At 53.2% G+C, this 22,829-nt stretch overlaps 7 protein-coding genes across 7 annotated transcripts; 5 read left to right on the top strand and 2 right to left on the bottom strand.

Moving 5' to 3' along the window:
* Nucleotides 1-347: 347 nt before the first annotated feature.
* On the top strand, nt 348-3,620 carry B0H65DRAFT_507183 (RNA helicase-domain-containing protein; the record flags this gene model as incomplete). Its single annotated transcript, XM_062828120.1, is given in 21 exon segments — nt 348-2,103; nt 2,131-2,148; nt 2,158-2,189; nt 2,214-2,243; nt 2,259-2,270; nt 2,286-2,338; nt 2,354-2,513; nt 2,523-2,621; nt 2,640-2,702; nt 2,718-2,768; nt 2,784-2,804; nt 2,832-2,886; nt 2,905-2,960; nt 2,973-3,028; nt 3,038-3,106; nt 3,140-3,166; nt 3,200-3,339; nt 3,349-3,392; nt 3,408-3,505; nt 3,518-3,575; nt 3,600-3,620. Coding segments are annotated over 21 exon segments (2,919 nt in total).
* Nucleotides 3,621-5,417: 1,797 nt separating this feature from the next.
* On the bottom strand, nt 5,418-8,186 carry B0H65DRAFT_459132 (rab-GTPase-TBC domain-containing protein). The gene is made up of 6 exons (XM_062826441.1): nt 7,902-8,186; nt 7,807-7,828; nt 7,712-7,721; nt 7,524-7,649; nt 6,150-7,461; nt 5,418-6,082 (listed from the first exon to the last, which is right to left on the bottom strand). The coding sequence occupies exons 1-6, from the start codon at nt 7,941-7,943 to the stop codon at nt 5,822-5,824; spliced, it is 1,773 nt and encodes a 590-aa protein (XP_062685113.1). The 5' UTR covers nt 7,944-8,186; the 3' UTR covers nt 5,418-5,821.
* A 243-nt stretch (nt 8,187-8,429) lies between these two features.
* On the top strand, nt 8,430-9,778 carry B0H65DRAFT_135920 (uncharacterized protein). Its single transcript, XM_062820864.1, has 2 exons — nt 8,430-9,008; nt 9,071-9,778. The coding sequence occupies exons 1-2, from the start codon at nt 8,558-8,560 to the stop codon at nt 9,544-9,546; spliced, it is 927 nt and encodes a 308-aa protein (XP_062685112.1). The 5' UTR covers nt 8,430-8,557; the 3' UTR covers nt 9,547-9,778.
* Nucleotides 9,779-10,862: 1,084 nt separating this feature from the next.
* B0H65DRAFT_135923 (uncharacterized protein) lies at nt 10,863-12,961 on the top strand. Its single transcript, XM_062820865.1, has 3 exons — nt 10,863-11,018; nt 11,138-11,301; nt 11,371-12,961. The coding sequence occupies exons 1-3, from the start codon at nt 10,982-10,984 to the stop codon at nt 12,709-12,711; spliced, it is 1,542 nt and encodes a 513-aa protein (XP_062685111.1). The 5' UTR covers nt 10,863-10,981; the 3' UTR covers nt 12,712-12,961.
* An 818-nt stretch (nt 12,962-13,779) lies between these two features.
* On the bottom strand, nt 13,780-15,577 carry B0H65DRAFT_489593 (uncharacterized protein). Its single transcript, XM_062827720.1, has 2 exons — nt 14,648-15,577; nt 13,780-14,587 (listed from the first exon to the last, which is right to left on the bottom strand). Exons 1-2 carry the CDS (start codon nt 15,460-15,462, stop codon nt 13,990-13,992), a joined length of 1,413 nt encoding a protein of 470 aa, XP_062685110.1. The 5' UTR covers nt 15,463-15,577; the 3' UTR covers nt 13,780-13,989.
* Nucleotides 15,578-16,354: 777 nt separating this feature from the next.
* On the top strand, nt 16,355-17,900 carry B0H65DRAFT_135846 (flavoprotein-domain-containing protein). The gene is made up of 8 exons (XM_062820863.1): nt 16,355-16,518; nt 16,586-16,614; nt 16,679-16,930; nt 17,002-17,141; nt 17,221-17,355; nt 17,430-17,440; nt 17,517-17,542; nt 17,751-17,900. The coding sequence occupies exons 1-8, from the start codon at nt 16,403-16,405 to the stop codon at nt 17,810-17,812; spliced, it is 771 nt and encodes a 256-aa protein (XP_062685109.1). The 5' UTR covers nt 16,355-16,402; the 3' UTR covers nt 17,813-17,900.
* Nucleotides 17,901-19,756: 1,856 nt separating this feature from the next.
* On the top strand, nt 19,757-22,829 carry B0H65DRAFT_520544 (uncharacterized protein; the record flags this gene model as incomplete). The annotated part of the gene is made up of 4 exons (XM_062828733.1): nt 19,757-19,872; nt 19,922-20,089; nt 20,536-20,622; nt 21,002-22,829. The coding sequence occupies 4 exons, from the start codon at nt 19,757-19,759 to the stop codon at nt 22,827-22,829; spliced, it is 2,199 nt and encodes a 732-aa protein (XP_062685108.1).

Below are 22,829 nucleotides of genomic sequence, written 5' to 3'. Positions count from 1 at the left end.
ACCTTTTAGACGACTTCCAATCCCATAATCTACATCTTTCCAGAGTCCCGCATTGCGACAATCCGCAATACGACACCACATTTTACCTTTCTACAAAATTTCCGGGAGTGAACTCTTCGAGGTACGCCGCCTATCTGCGTGCCATATCTATATAGACACCGAAATACACATTCCTTCCCACAGCCCGCCCAACAACTCCAGGTTGGCCCGCGGCGTATACCAACAGCACCAGCCTCGTCCCCAACGATACCTACCTCAACCTACGTTACTTGTCGAACAGACACTTACTGACCAACTGCTGGTGCTCCAGAGTTTACCTCCGTCAACCACTCGCCATCATGGCCAACATGGAGGTGTCCTTCACCCACCTTGGAAACCACTTGGTTTCCGACTCTGCTGCCGCCATCAAGGCCGGTGGCTCCGACGAACTTTCCAATATCGATCCCGATGAAAACCTTCTCTATGGTGTCTACGGTGGACGTGGTCCCCGCGGCAACGCCAGACGCCGCCACGATGACGACGACAACGAAACCGAGGTCCTCGACGACGATGACGATGAGAGTTTGGCCAGCGTTCCAGTCGACGGCATCAAGAGCCTCAAGCTGGATGCCCCCGTGGAGGAGAAGGAACTGCCTCCCCACGCTTGTGCCTACTGTGGCATCCACTCGCCCTCTAGCGTCGTCAAGTGCCTTAGCTGCAACAAGTGGTTCTGCAGCGCTAAAGGAAGCGCCTTCTCGTCCCATATTGTCAACCATCTCGTTCGAGCCCGTCACAAGGAAGTTCAGCTTCACCCCGAGTCCTCCCTCGGCGATACCGTCCTCGAATGCTACAACTGCGGCACCAAAAATGTTTTCATCCTCGGTTTTATCCCTGCCAAGTCAGACACAGTTGTGGTCCTTCTTTGCCGCCAGCCGTGTGGTGCTAGTACCTCGACAAAGGATATGAGCTGGGATATTTCTAGGTGGCAACCCTTGATCGAGGACAGGGCGTTCCTCAGCTGGCTCGTTACCCCTCCCACGGATGCTGAGCAGCTTCGTGCTCGCCATCTTACGCCGCCCATGATTGCCAAGCTCGAGGAAATGTGGAAGGAGGCACCGAACGCGACTGTTGCCGATCTCGAAAAGAGTGCTGGAGTTGATGATGATCCTCACCCGGTCTTGCTTAAGTACGACGACCCCTATCATTATCAGAACATCTTCGGCCCTCTCGTCAAGATGGAATCCGATTACGACAAGAAGCTGAAGGAGGCACAGTCCGAGGATGGCCTTCAGGTCCGCTGGCATCTTGGTCTCAACAGCAAACATGTTGCCAGCTTCATCCTTCCCAAGATCGAGTCCGGTGATGTTAAGCTGGCTGTTGGCGATGAGATGCGTCTCAAGTACAAGGGAGAGCTGCGACCGCCTTGGGAGGGTGTTGGATATGTCATCAAGATTCCCAACAACCAGTCCGATGAGGTCGAGGTGGAACTTCGGAAGTCTGCCAATGACAAGTCCGTCCCGACAGAGTGCACACACAACTTCTCGGCTGACTATGTGTGGAAGGCGACTTCCTACGACCGCATGCAGCTGGCCATGAAGACTTTTGCCGTCGATGAGATGAGTGTTTCTGGTTACATCTTCCACAAGCTGCTAGGACACGAAGTTCAGGTTGCCCCGACTAAGATTACGATGCCCAAGAAGTTTCACGTTCCTGGTCTCCCTGAGCTCAATGCCAGCCAAATTGCCGCCATCAAGCAGGTCTTGTCCAACCCTCTGAGTCTTATCCAGGGTCCTCCGGGAACTGGCAAGACCGTCACTTCGGCCACCATCATCTACCATCTTGCCAAGATGAGCAACAGCCAAGTTCTCGTTTGCGCCCCATCCAACGTTGCTGTGGACCAGCTCTGTGAGAGGATCCACAGAACCGGCCTGAAGGTCGTTCGCTTGACCGCCAAGTCCCGTGAGGATGTCGAATCCTCCGTCAGCTTCCTGGCTCTCCACGAGCAAGTTCGCATGAATACTACCAACAAGGAACTTGATGGTCTCGTCAAGCTCAAGACCGAGACCGGCGAGCTGTCTTCTCAGGATGAAAAGAGGTTCAAGCAGCTGACGCGCCAGGCTGAGCGTGAGATCCTGCAGAACGCTGATGTAGTGTGCTGCACTTGTGTTGGTGCCGGAGATCCGCGACTTTCTAAGATGAAGTTCCGCAATGTGCTCATCGACGAGTCTACACAGTCTGCCGAACCCGAGTGCATGATTCCGCTGGTCCTTGGATGTAAGCAAGTTGTCTTGGTTGGTGACCACAAGCAGCTTGGCCCTGTCATCATGAACAAGAAGGCTGCCAAGGCCGGCCTTAACCAGTCGCTCTTCGAGAGGTTGGTCAAGCTTCAGTTTACCCCCATTCGCTTGAAGGTCCAGTATCGTATGCATCCTTGCCTCTCCGAGTTCCCCTCCAATATGTTCTACGAAGGATCGTTGCAAAACGGCGTCACCGCCGCCGAGAGACTCCGCAAGGATGTTGATTTCCCCTGGCCGGTCCCTGAGACTCCCATGATGTTCTGGTCAAACTTGGGCAACGAAGAAATCTCGGCATCAGGCACGTCGTACCTCAACCGGACTGAGGCCGCCAACGTCGAGAAGATTGTCACACGCTTCTTCAAGGCTGGTGTCAAGCCTGCCGACATCGGTGTCATTACACCGTACGAGGGTCAGCGTAGCTACATCGTCAATACCATGCAGAACACCGGCACGTTCAAGAAGGAATCCTACAGGGAAGTTGAAGTCGCCTCCGTCGATGCCTTCCAGGGCCGAGAGAAGGATTTCATCGTACTGTCTTGTGTTCGCTCCAACGAGAACCAAGGAATTGGTTTCCTTTCGGATCCCCGTCGTCTCAACGTCGCCCTCACTCGTGCCAAGTATGGTCTAGTGATTATCGGTAACCCCAAGGTTCTGTGCAAACATGAACTCTGGCACCATCTTCTCGTCCACTTTAAGGACAAGAAGTGTCTCGTCGAAGGCCCCTTGACGAATCTTCAGCCTTCGCTTCTGCAGTTTGGCAGACCTCGTCAAGCCTACCGGCCGCAGCGCAGCCACACCCAACATGCTGCCAGCGGCTTCTCTAATGGCCGGTACGCTGCTCCCTTGACTGCCGGCTCCGTCAGGGATTACGAGACTGGTTCTATGGTTTCGTACATCCCGGATGACGTCTCATCCATCCACAGCTCCGCCCTGGGAGGTGCCGGTTTGAGCTCTGCTTACCCCACAATGTTCTCGAACTTCCACCCTGAGGCGTGGCCTGGTCTGCCGGGTGCTGGTCCCAATGGACGCCCGGGCGCCAAGGGCCGTGGTCGTGCGACAGAGAGTATCGCAGGCGAGAGCGTCGCCAACAGCGAGTTCACTGATGCCACTTCCAGTGTCATCGGCGGCAAGGGTATCGGACAGGGCGGCGCGAGTCTCGGTGCTGGCCTTAGCGAGGCCATCGGATCTGCCCGCCCTACTTCCTACAGCCAGAGCGATCGCCTCAAGCAGTATGTCGAGAGCAATGGTCGCATGGGTGTCGGCAACGGATATCGCCGTTACGATGACGACGAGAAGAGCGTCAGCACTGCTTTTGCCAGCCAGATCGGGACAGGTTTCGATTGAGCGGTGAGCTCCTAGGCGTTGATGGTCTCCCTCTTCCTCTCGTGGAAGCGCACGACACAATGCTTATAGTTCTCTTGAACCCAAACGGTGGTATAGCATATGGACCTCTTATGTGTCACTTGGTGAGCACGACAGAATGCCACTCGTTCTGTCGACACGCTACCGATAGCCTTCGGGCTGGCGGGCAGACAACTTACCCTTCTCCAGCTTGGATTTGTCCAACTGAAGCTGCAAGGAGTTGTCGCTGCTCTCTGAAAGCCAATCCTTCTCATAGGCTTCTCCAAGGTGTGGGTGATCAGCCTACATACCTTCTGCGCAATAGTCTCGTGCAAGCTGAACCACAGGCAGATGGGAGCAAGGCATCTTCACACCTCCGTCTAAGGCCGTACACCAAATCTGACGTGCATACGGACTCAGGCAACAGACGGGTATCTACGGAGGGTTTTGTCATCCTCGGATGTACAGAGCCGGGAGGTCGACCCACACTTGGTATCGGGCGGAAAGGGTGGATTAGTTGACGGTCAAGTTTGCATGGTTGCGGAGGCGCCTGGTCAAATACGATCTACCAGGAAGAGCTTACCTCTCTATCTGTTGCTTTAGGGCAGGTGGAGAGTTGGATATCTTCTTTTGTGGGATGATGACCAAAGGAAACGGCAAAGCCTGCGAGTTCATCAACGCAGCGCGATTTACACCAACCATGCTCACTCTTAAGCTTTCAAGGACCACCAGCCCGAGTTAGTTTTTCACTTCGTTTTTAAACGTGCTTCACAGGGATTCGTCCAGCTTCTCATACCCTCATAGTTGACAGCCGTCCTCTGGACTTCTAACCAAAGTCACTCCTTATGACCAGAGACGGGGCAGAGATAGATTTCACACAGAAAGAGATGGGAGGAGTTCACTCCACACGGGCAAGAAACAAAAAAAGAAAAAGCAAAAGAAAAAGAAAAAGAAACAGCGTTGGAAAATGATTTGATGGAGGGTAACGCAAGAGGAGTAGGATGATGTGACCGGTCATAGCTATTCACACATTAACCTACACTGGAAATCTGGAAGCGAAAGGGTACCTACCTATCTAGAGAGCGTATTTGAACTTCTTTCCCGCTGATTCGATCATCTTTGCACATGTTTTGAAGCCCGCTATGTGTGAATGAACGTGAATCGTAGCAAAGATGAAATCTATCAGCATCATTCCATGGCAATTCAACACGCACAATCCCCGACTCACCACCAGCAGCAGAACCAGGAAGATAAACAAAGCAGCGAGAGAACACCGAGAAAGGAAGATAGATCCCTTGGCCATCTTAGCGACTCTACAGGTATACAGAACAACGTGGAGCGGGTTTGGAAAAATCGACCTGTTCGGAACAACAAAAATTGAATCATGATCTTCAACTTCTTCATAACTCTTGATGTCATGAAGAAGAACTAAAAGAGCAAAAGCTGTATAACGCCAACGATGACACGCCACAATTAGTAGAAAGTAGTCGTACCATCAATCTAGGTCTCTCTCTCTACATTGTAGATATCTTGGAAAACTGCATGCATGCCCTGGTAGGTAGACAGTGGATTCCGGCCGGACGACTCGAAAGCAAACCATTCAGTACACAGTCAGACAGACGGCCAGACCTAATAATAATCTGTGATGAGAGTGTTAGGCACCTTCCTTCGTATTTCATGAACAAGGAAGGGAGGGCCTCTCCAAATCGTAGAAGAACATCGATCATTCGGCAAAAAAAAAAAAAAAAAAAAAAAAATTTCACCAAAACACAGTCCTATTGTATTAATAACTCATGTTGCTTTCCAGTCATGGTAGTAATATTACAATAAGTAGGTAGGTAACTTGTAGAGCTAACTATGTACTGTGTTCAGTTTACAAGTAGCACCTGGTTACGTACTTGGGTAGCCAGCCTCCTCCGTCTTCATCCAATCCAATCCAATGGTATCTCTGTTCGCAATCATCTTTCGTCCCTTCTTCCGTCCCCTTTGGTATTATAAACTTTTTTCGTTCCGTATGTCCGTCCATATCTGCAGCACCAGCAGCCCAATGGCTGGCTGGCTGACTGGCTTGACTGGCCGTCCCCAGGACAGCCTGGCCAAACTCTCTCACAGACGGGGAATTTCCCGCTCCTTCCGAATCGAACATCCCCTGAAGTGGCGTCTCTCTTGCCCTGAAGCAAGTCCCTTGTGTCAAGGTGCCCAGCTCAAAGCTGAAAGTTCAACGAGTTCGTCCTACTACTCGGCTGTCCTTTCAGATGCGCCGAGGACCCCTTGAACAAGCTCTGCCAGATATACGCCTCACTGAGCAGGAGCTCAATGTCCTTCTCGGTCCACTCGCGTGTCGGCAGGGACTGGAGGAACATCATGATCTCTTGGAAGTCCATTTTGACGAGCTTGTCGGACCATTTGACGAGGAAGGCGGCGCAGACGTAGAGGTGGAATTCCGAGAAGCCTTGTTCTTCGGCCTGTGGTGATTTGAGGGTTAGCTGGGGAAAGCGGGTCCCTCAAAGAGGAGGGAGAGAAAGAACTGACCATGTACGTATCCCACATCCTAATCGTGTTCTTGACACTGATCTCCCTCATCAACAGACAATTCATCCACCTGAAGCTGAACTGGATGAACTCGACGTTCTCCTCCTCCAAATGCTTCGCCAGCCCGGCGTCGATCCTCTGCGTCAGGTCCCTCAGCGCCGCCACCTGCCTCTGAATGCCCGGTTGCGCCACAATGTAGTGGTCCTGTATGCCGTCCAGCAGCTTAGTCAGGCACCAGAACGTGTCGGCCTCGACGGCGTCCAGCACCACCCTAGGAAGCTGGCCCGGGTCCATGCCGCTCTCTATGTCCGGGTCCGTGATGTATGTGCCCAGAAACACCTGCCAGAAGGGTGTCACCAGATCGTTGATGCCCTGTACGTAGCCGCTTGCTGGGTGTCGAACCGCCCATACGTAGAGGATACGCTCCAAAGAGCGCTGTGTGGCTTCATAGCCGTAGAGCTCGATGTGTGGGTTCGTTCGGGGGACGTCGATGCTGATCTGGTGCCAGATGGCTTCGTCGAGGCCGCGGTTGCCTCCGCCTCCCTTTCCGGTGGACGGTGGTGGAGCACCACCGGCTCGTTCAAAGGCTTGTCGTACACCGTCTAGGTATTCTTTTCGTTTGCGCTCGAGTGTGGCTACCCTCCTTTCACTGCTAGTGGGGAGGTAGCTTAGCAGGAGCTGCCATGTCATGGCCCGGACTTCTTCTGGTACGCCGGACCAGGCTAGGGCGCGGAGATCGTTGAGAGGGATTGTTGACGCTTGGAGAATCTTTTTGAATTTGTTTATCCTGGTTATCCTTGAGTTGGCGGCATCGATTTCCTTTTGGGAGGCATTAGGTGGTACTGAGGGGTGGCTGATTAGGTGTAGGGCATTTGCGGGGTCGCGGAGTATGTCTCTGTACTGTGGTCGGAGGATCTTGCCTTCGGTCTTCTTGGGCATGGGGTAGGTAGATGCTGGTCGCTCGATGGCTATGTCGGCGCTGTCTGAATATCGGCGTCCGGTCGAGTCCGTAAACGTGTCTGCTGCTTTTCCTCGGCTGGTTCCCTGTTCAGTCTGCGCTGCTGCCCGGCGCGACTTCCTTTTCATGCTGGACAGACTGGGAAGGCCAAAGTCGTCGTCGCCATCGTCTTCGTAGGCGTATACATCGTCTGCGTCATCGGCTGCCCAGTCTTCGTTGGTGCTCGTTATGAAGTTCATGTAGTTCTTAAAGGGGGGCGATGTTACTCCTTTGACATGGGGCGAGGCTGAACGACTGTTGGAGGTGGTTCGGCCGAGGGCAGAGGAAGAGGGAGGAGGGGTGCGTGGTCGATTTCTGGTTCAAGAGATGCAAAGTCAGCAAAGATTAGAGATATCCAAACAACACCACAAACGCACATTGATTCGAACTTGAGCATGTCGGCATGGGAGTAGGCAGCGCCAACTATCTTGCCCGAGTCACGAGTCGTCGTCTTCTTTAGCGGGGCATCCTTCTGGGGCGCTCTCCAAAAAGGGGAGCCAGAGCTGTGGCATTGTCATGTCAGCGTGGAGTCTTGAATCTAGGAATTGGACAAGAGAAGACATACTCGGACCTGTCTGAAGCCATGACGGGCATGGAATCAGCAACTGGTTATACAACAAACAACGACGGGAGGTTCCACTTGTAGTCATCAGGACATACCAACTTGCACCATCTCCTGCTGCTGTAGCGACATCATGGCCTGTTAGCATTGGAATTGGAACCAGACACTGGTCGCACTTGTCACTAACACATACCTGGGGAGGTGCTTTCTTGCTCGAGCTCGAAGAGGAAAACATTATATGAATAGGACAGGTGGTTTCGCCTTGGTCTACAAGCGCAATCGCATCACCATTGTCGAATGTCGTTCGTTGAAAGGGAGACAATGGCCGTTCCCGTTCAGGTGATTGCTTGATGCCGTGGTCGTGTTAAGCCGATCGGCTTGTTTCCTGGCTACACAGCGGGTGCCAGGGTCGAGGCTACTAACACACCACGTCTTCCCATCTCGGTGTCTTTTCAGCAGTGATTGACTTGGGACACCGTCCGCCTGTCGCAGCTCGCCAGCTGTTCGCCGGCCTCGGACAGCCGATGTCGCCCATGAACGACCCAGAGGGTGTGATAAGGTGTGCTGTACCGTCCCTTCCCCGCAGGTACGCCCTCGTTGTACAGGCTGTTTCTCACCGCCTACGCGCCTAATTGGCCCTTGCAGCAACACGCGAATGGCACCACGTCCAAGTGCCGTAACGTCTTTTTGTTAGTGCAGTTATGGTTGACAGAAGGGCCCCATTCGCGGTGCCGGTGCCTTGAATCGGGGTCCACCCAACCGAACCTTAACACTCGGTGGGACCAGACTGCAGGGCAGCGGCGAGGCCCTTGATTCACTTGCACTCCGCCTTGGGACTGAGGCAGGCAGATGGAGTTCCAGTTCCCGTCCTTCAAAAGCAAACGACGTCCACTCTTCCACTTTCCACTTTCACTTTCTACCCAAGTCATCCTCGACAGCAGCAACAACCACAACCGACTTAGCTTGGACTTGTACACTCAATCCGCTTTCCAATCCGGGTCTGTTGATCTCCTCCCTCAGATCGACTCCCACCCACCTCGGGCTCTACTTGAGCTGCTCCGAGGTCCATCCGCATCTCTTGCGACGATCCACTCGCGTCTCGCTGCTTCTCGGCGGCCAGATCTTCTTGTGTATTCTTCCAGCAATTCTACGCCGTACGCCATCTCAGCGTCCGACGTAAATACTAGATCGACTTCAACTCGACATCTCTTTCCCATCTTCGATACCCGGTACTCAGACACACAACAACCGCCAAAATGGCCGAAGCAGAGAACTACGAGGACGATCTCTTCGACGATCTGTATGTTACATCTACTTCCTTGGTGACACCAAATCTGAACATGATCTGACACTTGCTACTAGGTACAACGACGACGACGCTCCTGCTGCCTCGAAGCCAGCCGCTGCACCAGCATCTGCCCCAGCCCCACCTCAGACTTCGGCTACTGAACAGCCTTCTCAACAACAACAGCAACAACAACAGCAACAGCAAGAGCAGCAGCAACAAGCTGCCGCCGCCCAGCAGTCGGCTGCTGACAACTACGGAACATCCAACGACTACAGCCAACAAGGCTATTACAATGGAGGCGACGGACAATACGGCAACGATGAGGAAGAAGACGAAGACGATGACGATATCGATTTCAACCTCGGAAACGGCCCATCGACCACTGTCGCTCGCCACGACGACGACAACAACAATAACAACAGCAGCCAGTCTCAGTCGCAATACCATGCCCCCCCACCGCCCCAGGCCCAACACAAGGGCCCTAATGCTAAGGAAGATGGGTAAGTCACCTCCCCTTGATGCTATTCGTGACACACGTACATGCTCGTAACACCCCCAACCCCCCCTATAACCCCTACCTATATCCTCGTTTTTTGCCCGATGCAGCTGCAGCCCCACCCCAGCTCTCCTACATGACGAGTTGAACATCCACTCGAAACCCGCCCAGGACGTGGCGTCCTAGAACTTGGTCTGGTTGGGAAAGGAAGGTTTGGGCGGCGCAAGGGCTTGATGAGCAGAGTAGAGTCTTGGCACCAGACACTCCGAGTCACTCTGGCGCGTATGGGTGAACCATACCGTATGGATGCTCCAGGGGTTACGAGACTTCAAGTGATCAAGAGCAGGAAAGGGTCGCTCTCTCCGCTATGGACGTGAACATGGAATCGGGAGAAAAGAGGCTGGAAGCCGTGGACTTGTCCAGGGTCACGCCAAGGATCAAGCTTCGACGTCAAATTGGTCCCGGAGTACGCTCCTGTCTGTACTACAAGAATGGCGGATGGCCTTGCGGAGGTAATCTTAATAGGGCGTGAGGGAACCGGCTTCCTTCTGCCAGGAGGGTCGATGAGCCTGCAGCCAGAGCAAGATTAGCAGCGAGAAGGGCAGTACCCAGAACAGATACAGACAGTACCTAGCTTGACGGTAGCAAAAAAGCTCGAGACAGCAAAAATTCGAAGAAAGATTCCGGCACACCCAGAGACCACTTGGAAAGTGGAACATTGCTGCGCTGCTGCATCCTCTGTTCGCTCTGGGAACTGCCGTAGCATACCTCCACCCTGGCCCCTTTTCGTCAAGTCAACTCAGCATTCGGCACATCGGACAGCAGTCGTCTCGCCGCCACCCCTGGGAACATCGCGGAGACGGCTTCAAACCTTTCATTCGCCAAATGACAAGCATCATATCATCTTGGGTCGATGAGCTCCGTCAACTTCCGAAGCCAACCGGAGAATCACGGCCATTGTCACACGCCACAGTCAAACACCAGACCCAGTGTAGACAAGATGAAGGATAGTTCTTGGGACATTGATGGTGGAGCCCATGCTATATCAAGGATGATGGTAGACGGTCATTGTGGTCATATTAGAGGTCTGGGATAGACATTACCTGAGGCTGCTCAAGTCCTGACACAACGGGCTAGGCAAACGGGCTTGCTTTCCCAGTTCACGCTATATGCACGCGCATCTCCAAAAACAACGGCTACAAACATGCTCCCGCATCATACTAGCTGGTAGCTCTTGGGTTCGCTCGTAGCCATTTGCGGATTCGCTCAAGCTTTGGGTGGTTAAGGGGCTGAGGGGTTGGGGCTGTTTGCTTGATCACTGCACAATCAACTCGCTCACAATGTCTTTCTTACACCCGCGTTTTATTGACTCAAACCCACACATTCCTCACAGCCCTCATGTTACGCTTACTCGTATCCAGGCACCATAGATTGCTTAAAAGATGAAGTTAACTAACATACCGCGCGTGCGCTTGTGTCTTATAGGAAAATGTTCATTGGTGGCCTGAACTGGGAGACTACAGACCGTAAGCATTGCCATGTTCCTCATCTTCCCCTTTTGGTTGTCGTTGTCTCTCTAAGGGCACTATCTATACCATATGATCTTCATGACAGCTATACTGATACTGGTCTCGCGGCTTTTTAGAATCACTGAGGGATTACTTCTCGCAATTCGGCGAGGTTGTTGAATGCACCGTTATGAGAGATGGCGCCACCGGTCGCTCGCGTGGCTTTGGTTTCCTTACCTTCAAGGATCCCAAGACTGTCAACATTGTCATGGTCAAGGAACACTACCTTGACGGCAAGATCGTACGTTGTCCCGCCATAGCTCGTCTAACTCGTCATATAAGTGGCCACTAACGCTCATTCTCCTTCCAGATTGACCCCAAGCGCGCCATTCCCCGCGATGAGCAAGAGAAGACCTCCAAGATCTTCGTTGGTGGCGTGTCCCAGGAGACCACCGACCACGAGTTCCGCGAATACTTTGCCCAGTTCGGCCGTGTCGTCGATGCCACCCTCATGATGGACAAGGACACTGGCCGTCCCCGTGGTTTCGGTTTCGTTACTTTTGAATCCGAAGCCGGCGTTGAGGCGTGCCTCTCTGCCAACCTTGAGATCCATGGTAAGCCCATCGAAGTCAAGAAAGCCCAACCCCGCGGCAACTTGCGCGAGGAGGCCGAGGAAGCTGCTAGACGCGGCGGCGGCAAGTTCGGTCAGCGCCGCAACGGTCAGCAAGGCGGCGGCATGGACGACGGCTCCGGCCAAGGCGGCATGAACGCCATGGGCGGCATGGGCGGCGCCGGCACCGCCGGCATGACACCCCAGCTCATGGCCCAGTATCTCCAACGCATGCAGCAGGCCTTCCAGATGATGCAGCAGCAAATGGCCATGAACAGGGGCATGCAAAATCCAATGGTCCAAATGATGCAGATGCAGCAGATGCAGCAAATGCAACAACAGATGATGGCCGCTCAACAGGCTCACGCCGCGGCTCAGGCTGGTGCGGGACAGCAAGGCAACGGTGGCCGCGCTGGTAGTGTCGGCGCGGGTCAGGGGCCTAACGCGCAGAACCCCCAGGCGATGGCCGCGGCCATGGGCATGAACCCGGCCATGATGCAGCAGATGATGGGTGGCGCTGGCGGTCCTGGAGGAGCCGGTGGTGCTGATGGCGGTGCCGCTGGTCCCAAGGGGGGATTCAACGGCTTCGACGGTCAGCAGGGCTTCGATGGCCAACAGCGCGGTCCCGGCGGCGGCGGTAACCGCGGTCCTCGCAATGACCCCGCTGGTAACGCTTACGGCGGCGGCATGCCCAGCGCTGGAGCAGGCTACAACATGGGCGCCACCAGCTGGGAGGGCATGTACGATGACGTCCCGCAGCCGATGATGGGCGGTCCCGGTTTCGGTCCCGGTATGGGTGGAATGGGTATGGGTATGGGCGGTGGCATGGGCGGTGGTGGCGGCGGTGGAGGAGGAGGAGGACGTGGTGGGTTCCATAAGAATCGCGGCCATCACCACGGCGGCGGCGGCGGCGGCGGCGGCGGTGGTCATCAGCAGGGTGGTCACCAGGGCTCGCACTCACCCGGCGGACCGGTCGACCCGGCCAGCGCCCCTCCTCCGAACGCGCCCACGGGCCCGAAGAACGCTGGCAAGCCTGGTGCGAACTATCGCGGTGGCGGAAGGGGTGGAAACAGGGGCTTCCATCCTTATGCTAGGGGTTAGAAGTCTTTTGGTAGATAGGGCGATGGTAAAGCGAGCTTGCTTCATCATCGATCGGAATGTCCCTGCAGAATCTACAAGCGGACGAAAGAAAGTTTCGGTCTCCTTGCTTTTGAGCAACCACCCCCAAGCCACCAGCATGGTCACAAAAGACAAAGAAAACAACAACACTGACAGCCAACCACCCAACAACCCCCAGCACCAAACAACCGGCGTGGTCGGGCTGTAGAGGTATTCCGTGAGGAGAAAAACGGCGGGGAGAAAGTTGCGCGGTGGATCTGACGTGACGGGGACGATGAGTCAAAGGAAAGGAAAGAGGGACGGACGATGAGCGGAGGAGAGGACGGATAGTGGCTGAAGGACTGAACTGAAATGGCGTTGGAGTTTTAATCAATCAATCACCGCTTTTCTTTTTGTTGTTTTGGGTTCTCGCTCTCGCTCTCATAAAGTCAAGTAAACTCATTACTAGGTGGCTTTAGTCTTTACGTTATTCTAGGCTCCTCATGAAATTCCAAATTGTACAATATGTATTTTGTTGCTTGTTTGTTGACTTTTGTCAAATTCTCATTACGCTGCTGCCCAGGCTACAAGTAAGCACCAAACATAGGTATCAAAACGATCGTCCTATACTTTGTTGTGTGTTTTGGGTTTATGTTATGTCGTTCCCCGTATCGAACCTTGTCGTTCCGAGGTTAAGGGTGATTATGCTGCCTTGGTTGGGCATGCTGACAGATGTAGATAATCACCAAAAAATAAATTTGGTTGATACAAACATATTCCGAGTTCCAGTTATCCTTATTTGCCTAGCTGGAGAGTTGTTAGATAAAACCAGTGATGGCTTTTAATGCAGTTTGATATTTATTCGAACGGTGTCCATGTTGTCGAAGATAGTATCTCGTGTCTAACTGAAGCGCGGCCACATTAACTGTTTGTTGCTGGTGCTTAAGTCCATCCGTTACGGACAAAATGTCAAGATCAACCTTGCCTGGGCGGCCCAAACAACGGGCGGAACGTCAAGTTCCACGACGGTGGTGTTCGCAAGTGGTGGTTCGCTATTGGAGCGAGGATCATAGAAAAATGAGGAATAGTATGATTACTGCCTGACTTCTTTGAAGCCCTCGACTCGAGAAGAAAACTAGAATATTACAAGCCTGATTGATCCTGACTGAACTCCTGCATGAACTCCAATTGCCCAATTTTCCCAAAGTCCATACAAATCCATCACATGGCCATACAATTACTCGTACCTACCTAGAAAACCCTCTGCCCAATCTCACTCACTCACTCCTCCTTCAACTTCTTAGCCTCTGGAGCACCCTCCTCGGCCGGCGCAGCCTCGCTCTCACCAACCTTCCTCTTCCTCTTGACCAACCCCGTCAAATCATTCGCCTTCTCCTTGACCTCCTCAGCGACCTTCAACGAACTGTTGTCCTCCTTAGCTCCAGAAACAGGCGCAGCAATACCCAACGCCTCATTAATATCAATAGGCGGCTTCCTCAGATCCACCAGCCTCTGCTCCATATCCGCAATCACCTCCTTCACGTCCGCAATCTGCCTGCGCGTCGCGTCGTTGTCCTCGGGGTTGTGCGTGCTGGCCAGCTCGACCTCCTTGTTCTGGAGCTTGAGCTTGGTGGAGGCGATGGCGGCTTCGAGCTCGGCGGCGGCTTCGTCGCGGAGGGCTTGGTCTACTACGCCTGCTGCACCGCCAGCTCCGGCGGCTTTTTCTGTGGAGTCGTCGTCGGAAGACTTGGTCACGGAGGCGAATTCGAGCGCGAGGGAGAGCTTGAAGTGCGCTTCGGCGATGATTTCGGAGTCTTGGGGGTAGAGCTGTTGTTTGTATTTAAGGGAGGCGCGGGAGTCGGTTATGGCTGCTGGGTATCTATTGAGGGAGGAGTTAGTATCGGGCTTGAGGTGGAAAAGGAGGAGACAAAATGCTTACCTCTCGTTCTCGAGAGAGATCTCGGCAAGAAGATCATGGAGGTCGCCTAGGCGCTCCTTGATGTGCTTGATCAGAGGCGGTGTCTCAGTAGTGGTGGCAGCCTCCTCGCCTTCCTTCTCCTTGCCCTTTCCTTCTTCTTGGGTCTTCTCTTCGGCTTCTAGTGTTGCGAGCTTCTGCTCATGGAGAACGCGCGCAAGGTCGAGGACCTGGAACGCCACGGCGAGATCATCGTCGTCTTCGTCTTCTTCCTCTCCCTCCTCGGCATCCTCATCTTCCTCCTCCTCATCCGAGTCGTCAAAGTTCTCGTCGCCCTCAAAGTGGAAGAGGGGCTTCTTCTCCGGATTGGGCTCATCCTTGTGGGCAATCTCCTTGGCCGCCTCGACGATGGAAGCTTGCGTGCCCTTAGTCGCCTGCTCTACCGCCTCCTTGATCAAAGATGATGAACCCTCTCTGTTCTCTTCTGTGGCAGCCTTCTTCTGCTTCTTGGACTTGGCCGTCTTCTTCTCGGGTTTGGGCTCGGGTGCGCGACCGCCGAGGACGTCGCTCTTGCTTTGGCCGACCTTGAACAGGGCGCGGCCGTAGAGGAAGAGGATCTCGGCGTTGTCGGGGTTCATCTCGCCGTTCATCTCGGCCTGCATCTCGGCGGCTTGAGCGTACAGCTCGGCGGCCTCATCGTAGTTCTTTTGCGCGTACTGGGAGGCGGCCTGGGCGGACAGGTCGGCGAGGGAGACCTTGAGGGATAGCGCAGCTTGCTCGGCGTTGAGCTCGACGACCGGGGTCGCGGTGCCGCTTGCGGCGGGAGTGGGTGTTGACATTTTGATGTTTGATTTGCGACAATGTCTTGGATACTGCGATTGGAATCTTGATTTGGTGAAGAGGTGGAAGGAAAAGTCAGTGGACAGGAAGAGAAGCTTCCTTTTGGGACAGTTACAGAGAGCTTCACAGAAGTTCAGAACCTGGAAGCTGTGACGCGATGGAGATCAGTCCACCGCAGGAACGCGTCTGATTGGCTAATGGCGCTATAAGGTAAGTGAATGCCGCTGTTCATTGGCTGTTTTCAACCCTTGACTGGAAATGTGGGGCGCGAGAGCAAACAGCAGACCAACAGCAGAAGACAATCATGATCAATGGCGAGAGCTTTGCGCTCCTGAAGCTGTTAATGAAATCTCGAACTCGGTCTCAAAATTGATCTGATCAGTTGACTCAATTATCTCATTCAATTCCCAGAATCTGATGCTGATTCCGAAAGCACTCAATGTTCCAAGGTTCAGTCCAGGCTGAAAGCGCTTTCTAGGGTTAGGGTCATGACGTAAGTCCTTTTGGCAGGCATTCTTATCCTCCCGCTCCTGCTTCCGTCCATCGAACATCAACCCCTCAACTCATTTCTTCACTTCTCCAGCCTCGTTCAGCCTGGTCACTTCAATCTTTCTCCAAAGCCCAAGAGCGTCTCTCGATCGCAAGCCGGTGAGCGAATTACTAAAGATTTTGGCTATCACGATACATCAATCTCAAGGTTGGTCCACTTGATAATACCTGGTCTCTGGTGAGTGTCGTAATTCTATGCAGCGGTCCTGGATTTTTATATATGGCCCTTGCCTTTGTCAAGTCAGCGGGGGTTTGACGATTATATATCAGTTTCACAGTCTTTCACTTTGCCGTTCATGCGCTGCTGTCGTGGTTGTAGGTCACCTGTTCTAATATCAAGTGGATAGAATACTCAATATCAAACAACCAAGAGTCTCCTCAATTGCAAAAATGCTTCAAGCAATTGACAACGTTCATGATCGCCATTTCTTGGCCACAGAGCTCGCTTCACCAGCCACCCTCGTTGCTGAACTTGCGCAACCGGAGGTCAAGAACATTCTCCTGGCGTATGTACTACCGCCACTTACGAATCTCGACCGGGGACTGTATGAACGCTAACCGCTAGATATCCAGCGCTTCCGGCTCGGTGGCCACCATCAAGAGCAAGTCTTCATCTCCGTCCAGCAGAACTGTAGATAAAGAGCTGACCACCTTCTCCCCCCATAGTTCCCGAGATAGTCAAGGCCTTAGCCAAGCACGGCGACAAGATCCGCATCCGCATCGTCCTCACACAGTACGCCAAACACTTCCTCGGCGGCCAAAGCAAAGAACAGCCCGTCTACTCCTCCCTACTGGACTACCCCCATGTGGAAGCTGTCTACGATGATGCCGATGAATGGGGTCCTGAGCCATGGCACCGCGGAGCGAGTATTCTTCATATCGAGCTACGAAGATGGGCCGATATTCTTGTCGTTGCGCGTAGGTCTTCCTAGCACTTCGAATGTCCGACGACATCCATCGACATCCTTACTGACCTAGCTGATTTCCAGCTTTGGATGCCAACACGCTTGCAAAGATCGTCAACGGAATGAGCGATAATCTTTTGACGTCCGTGATAAGGGCGTGGGACACAGATTCGAGTATCGACAACAAGAAGAAGGTCATTGCGGTTGCGCCGGCCATGAACTCTGTGCGTTCCCCACGTTTTTGACACTGACCCGGTTGGAATAGGAAAATTCAAGATCAGAAACTAATTCTCTTGTCGCTAGGCCATGTGGAGGCACCCCATCACCGCGAAGCAGATCCGAGTACTGCAAGAAGAATGGGGAGTCAGGGATCCTGAGCCAAGTGAGGGCGACACTGCGGGCGTCGCCGTAGCTAATGGCTGGTTCCAGGTTATCATGGTATGGTTGGCTCGTTTTGTCGACTTGGATGTTTGAGGTCTGAACTGATGCTGACAATTTCCGAATCATAATAGCCGATTGCAAAGTATGTTGAATCCGCTACAAGATGTCCTCCATAGGCTTATGGATACCCAATTCATTGCTAACATATGTTCCACTAGGACTCTTGCATGTGGCGATACAGGAGGTAAGCAAATCCCCATTATTTTCCCCCGTTATTCTTTTCCTGGCTGTTTCAACCCCAACCATGTTAACTTGTCATGTGCTAACTTGTTACTCTCTAGATGGTATGTACATATGTATTCCGTCAAATGCCCTAACCAAAGCGGCTAGTCTACATGGGTGTCGGGAAAACCAGATATGGCGCGTGGAAAGAGCTGACTTTGTGTGAACAGGGGCCATGGCATCCGTCGACACCATCCGAGAAGCCATTGAGAACAGGCTTGGTCTTGAGTAGTGTCGATATTACGTCCTACTCGTTGAAGCGCCGTTGTCGTCCGATACATTCAGAGTGTTCGAGATGGACATTGCCACAGCGAACTTTCAGCTGTGTCTAAAGCCCAAAGTAATAATCACGATTGGTAGGTCCGCCTAGGGAGGGCAGGGGTTATTCCAGAAGACTTGATTGGACAATGGAGGGGAACCGAAGCTTTCCAGGGGGACAAGCAGAGATTGTAAAGCGAGAAGGACGGACGAACAGCCGGGAAGGTTTTACGTGCGACGGACAGACAGATACAGAGACACATGATTTATTCAGCAGATCATGCAAATTCATCTTTTCTGGTTCTTCCCATTGGTGTTGTTGGATCTCAGAGAGGAAATTGTTTTAATGTTACACATTGTGGTGTGGACATTCGTCAGGTTTCCCAAATCGGTTGACCTTCACAAGCACTCACGACGACGACGACGACGACGACGAAGACGACGAAAGGGAACAAGCTTCGTAAGCTCCACCCCAAAAAGAAAGGATCTTTTGAAAGGTTATCCAGCCCGCAACGTGCTTCAACCCTCACAACACACATTTTCTCTCGATAAATTACTAGGTGAGAAAGAGTCACTAACAGATCTGTATGCAAAGCCAGGCACAAATCTGTTAACGCGCAGAACTGACGTTGACGACCCTAAGCGTAGGACCCATTTATTTTCCTCCAACTGAACTCTGATTGGTCTACTCGTTGGTGTAAGTCCGCCCGTTTCGAACATCGGAGTCCGACCGACGACGCTACTCGAGTTGAACCTGGCATCTATCCCTCCGCTTAAAACGGTCGGGCTCATGTTGTCATCTATCAGTACCCCCGGAAGATGGGTTAAGATTCAGTCCAGACAGTCTTCTCTAGGCCAGACGCCCTTTTGGTTATCCCGCTGCGGTACCTACATGTACTCCAACTGCGCCATCAACACCGAAGAGACAGCAAGATCTCCTCGTGCAGACATCCCAACTCTATCTGGGGTCCTTATGCTTCAGCAGACGGGATGAAGCACCCGAACTGTAGGTGCCTGGATGGCCTCACAGCCTGAAAGCTTTCGTTCCTCTTACGGGCAGCAAGTGGCTAGGTAGGCACCATCTAGCATTCATCAACCAGGTACATATACACAAGGGGTATTTCTCAGTTGACCCTCAAAGGATATCATCTTACTGCGGGCGTCTTCTACTTCTGAAGGGAGTTGTCGGACACTAATTGGTCTTGCGTCATGTCTGGAGCGGGGGTGTCTGGTTCATGCAAGCATCATAATATTCATCTCCGGACCCCCAGATCTGAGGCGGAGACGTGCGTATTTTACACACAGTGTTCGCAGAGATACCACTTTCTCACCATTGAATGCTGGGTAATCTACCCCTACCTCGCCCTACTTACAATGGCATTGTAATGGATACACAATTACGGAACTAGTGTACGCATACTTTCGGCCCATTGGCGTGCTGAGGGTCGTCGAGTGTGCCTTTCTGATCCAACTGCCTCTGCTTTCTCTACGCCTTTCATTCTTCATTGCGTCTCCATCTTGCTTGGAGTTCCGTTAAAGGGAATGAATGGCCTTACGCATGCCCTCTTGAACAAGTGCTGGCACATCATCTTAATTTCCTTTCTTAGATGAGCGCTCCATCTCATCTTTCTTCTGTTCTTGTTTCATCCTGATCTCCATCCCAACATTCATCTTGCCTCCAAGACAAACTCGGCCCATCTCCCGAAGAACCAAACAAGATCTCTTCAGAACTCTTTAACAACCTTGCTGATACAGACATCAAGATCATAACCTGGTATCGCTAGCCCGTAGGCATAGATTGTGGGCACAGGCAAATGCAAACAATCGCTTGCATCATTCTCAGTCAACTATTCATCCCCATAACGACTCAAAACTGCTTTGACATCTACCTGTGGACAACGTATCGGAGGGATACAAGATGGACAGCCGACAGAACTTCAACATGAGCATCCGAAACGTCGTCAACACGCCCCAGTCGGGACAATCCGACTACCGCGGGAATCCTGAAATTCGTACATCAGAACACCCCTACCAGTAAGTTGCTTTTTTCTCTCATAGAAATCAGCTGCTGACCCTACACTAGTCCTTCTACTTCCGAGTTCGCTTTCCGGCGTCCCGTTGGATTCAATGTGCCGCGCCAATTCGAGAGCGCCAACTATGCTACCGGCGCGCATGGTGACCACCCCGGTATGACGTACGAGGGGACAAATTACACCATGACCCCTCAAACCTTCGGGGTTAACAATCAAACGTATGTGGTGAAGGTTCATCTCATCTTGCCGATTGCTTTGCTCTCTGTTGCTTTGCCCCTGTTTGCGTCTCGACACATGTTGGCTTCTCCCGTCTGTGACCGTGGCGCCTTATCTGCAGCATGATGCGAAAGCTGCTTGCATGCCTCTGTCGACGTGGGCGGAAGAGGATATGGGATGGAAGTCCAGATGCTTCGAGCGACCCAATGCCAAACCTCGAGCGAGTGACTGGCAAACGGTACTTAACGACCTCGGGCACGTTCCCCCTTCACCGGTTGATGATTACCATGATACACTTGAAATACGCTGTTCAGGTTCCTTCAATAAAGCCGGCCGGCAGAAATCTATCATTGTCGGCCCGGGCATGCTATTGTCAGTCGGCCAGGCAGCCGGGCAGTTGGGCAGTGAATTGCTCAGGGTGGAAACCTAGACTCCCACAACTGGTCAGGTCCCACCTCGTTTGTTTGTTCAATAAGGGGTCACGTATTGAGACCATTCACTTCCATCCCGACTTGCCCCTCACAATAGCAAAACTGTGAGCCCTCTGACCTCGAGCTCAGAGCTGTGAGCCTGGTAATTAAACCAACGGTGCGAGCGCACTCTGCCCCATAAATTGCCTTTTCCCCCGTCGGGTTTTCCTCATCCCTCATCCCTCCTCCTTCAACCCAACTCGACTCGACTTACTTTGCCGATCTCAACAACATCGGCGCAATTTGAGTTGAGGCTCTTCCCATCTCGAAACCAGCTAGTCGCTTCTACATCAAGCATCACCCCGCTGCACATTCGCTTCCCGCTTGCAGACCAGTATCTGCGCACTGGTGACCTCGGTCTGATTTTAACAGACGTTCGGGTACATCCCATCCTTACCACACATCTTGAGGATAGCTGCTAACCATCTTGCGTACTTCATGTAGCCGTTCTTCCGGATATTCGCTTGGCCTTGACCTAAGCTCTCTCAGCATGGCTCCGTCTCGCATCAAACCCCAGTCACCCCTGGAGGGTTCGACGTGGTCTCAGCAGCAACTGCCCACCCCCCCTCACAATCGCGGCGGCCGACGCAACGTTCGCATGGAGAACTCAACCAGCAATACGCCCACGGTTGACCAGTCTTCTCCTGTGGCCGACAATGCCAGCGTCGAGGAAGATGACCAGGATTTGAATCTTGATTGGGTGACCAGAGCCGCCAGGTATCTGGACCCCCGAACCGAGGAAGACCGCACGGATCGTATCGCCCTGGAGGCCGACCTTCGCCGTGGTGGCACTCGTTGCTACCACACCAGCAAGTGCAACACCAACGCGCCACCCCGCAAGGCCGTATCTCAGTTCTTTGGGCGCAACAAGAAGGCAACGAGGCAAATGCCTGATCGTGTGTGGTGCAATCTCTGTCGCAAGCACTACCAGCGCGCTCGTTACCGTAACTTGGCCGAGTACTCTCTTGATCAGTGCAATCTTATCATTGGCACAATCGTCCGGGCCCAGATCTGGTCCGATATCAGCCATCGGGAGAATCCGCACCTGAAGGGGGGAACTTTGAACGGATGGAAGCTTGTTCCCCGTAAGCGCGAGCAACAGCGTCAGGAAGAGGCCAGCAAGGCGCGTGAGAAAGCACGTCTCCAGAGGGACAAGAAGCGGCCGCGCGACGACTATGACGACGAACTCGATGAACTCGATTTCCTCCCGACCTCTAGGGTCGCGCCTGCCCTGCTTAGGCTCTGTGATCGTGTGTACTCGTCGGTCCAAATCATCGACATCATCGACGAGCATTTCAAAGCGCCCCTTGAGGAGGCCCTCAACTCGGGCCACCCCTCACATGGCCTCCCTGACGTCGAGATTCTTCCCGAGTATGATGGTACTGATGAAACCCTCGAGAAGGAGCGCAAGGAGAAGGCCAACAAGAAGAAGGCCAACTCGGGAAACGTGACTACCCCTGAGAAGCGTCGCAAGCAGGCCACTCCGGGCACCGACTCGGATGACTCGAACTATCGCTACACGCCTCAGCAACGCACTGCTTACGGCTATGACGACAGGCAGTATGCCGGAGCTCACAACAACCTCCCCTCCCCCAGCCCCAGCAGATCTAACTGGCCGGCCCATTACTCCCAAGGTCCCTCCTATTCTTACTCATCCGGCAACGGCTATAACGACTACAACGACAGGTCATATGCTGAGCGCCAGACCGGTGTCTCCTCTCCCAACCTTAACAGATCTGACTGGGCTCCTAGCTATCGTCAAACCCCCTCCAGCTACTACCAGTCTAGCAACTCGGTCAACAATGGGCTCCAAAACAACACATCCGCCACCTACAGCGGTAACACCCTTGCTCCCATCGGTTCCGGCCGCGGATATATCAACCCAAGCTATACTGGCCTTACCCCCAGTTACAGCGCCCCCGGCGGCTTGGGCACCAGCAACAGCGGCAGCATGTCATCGTCTGGAGCTGGCCTGAACCCAATGCTCCAGAACGACAACTCCTTCTATCAGCCAGTTACGCAGAGAAGGGAGACCATCGCTGCTTACCGCACTACTACCCAGCCCTCATACGAGCCTCGTCGCACATTCTCTGAAGCGAACAACCAGTACGCCGGCGGTCCCCCCATCACCGCTTCGCATGCCGCTTCTATCCTCACCAACTTCCAGGATAACACACGTCAAAAGTACGAAGGTGGAAGTAGTGCGTCCGAGTCCATGCAAGGACCTGGATACCCAGACTACTCGTCGGGCAGTTATCCCAACCGTTACTAA

The sequence above is a fragment of the Neurospora tetraspora genome (assembly GCF_033439725.1).
Source record: "Neurospora tetraspora strain CBS 560.94 chromosome Unknown B0H65scaffold_2, whole genome shotgun sequence".
In the NCBI taxonomy this organism is placed as follows: Eukaryota; Fungi; Ascomycota; class Sordariomycetes; order Sordariales; family Sordariaceae; genus Neurospora; species Neurospora tetraspora.
This window is presented reverse-complemented; position numbering and strand designations above follow the sequence as displayed.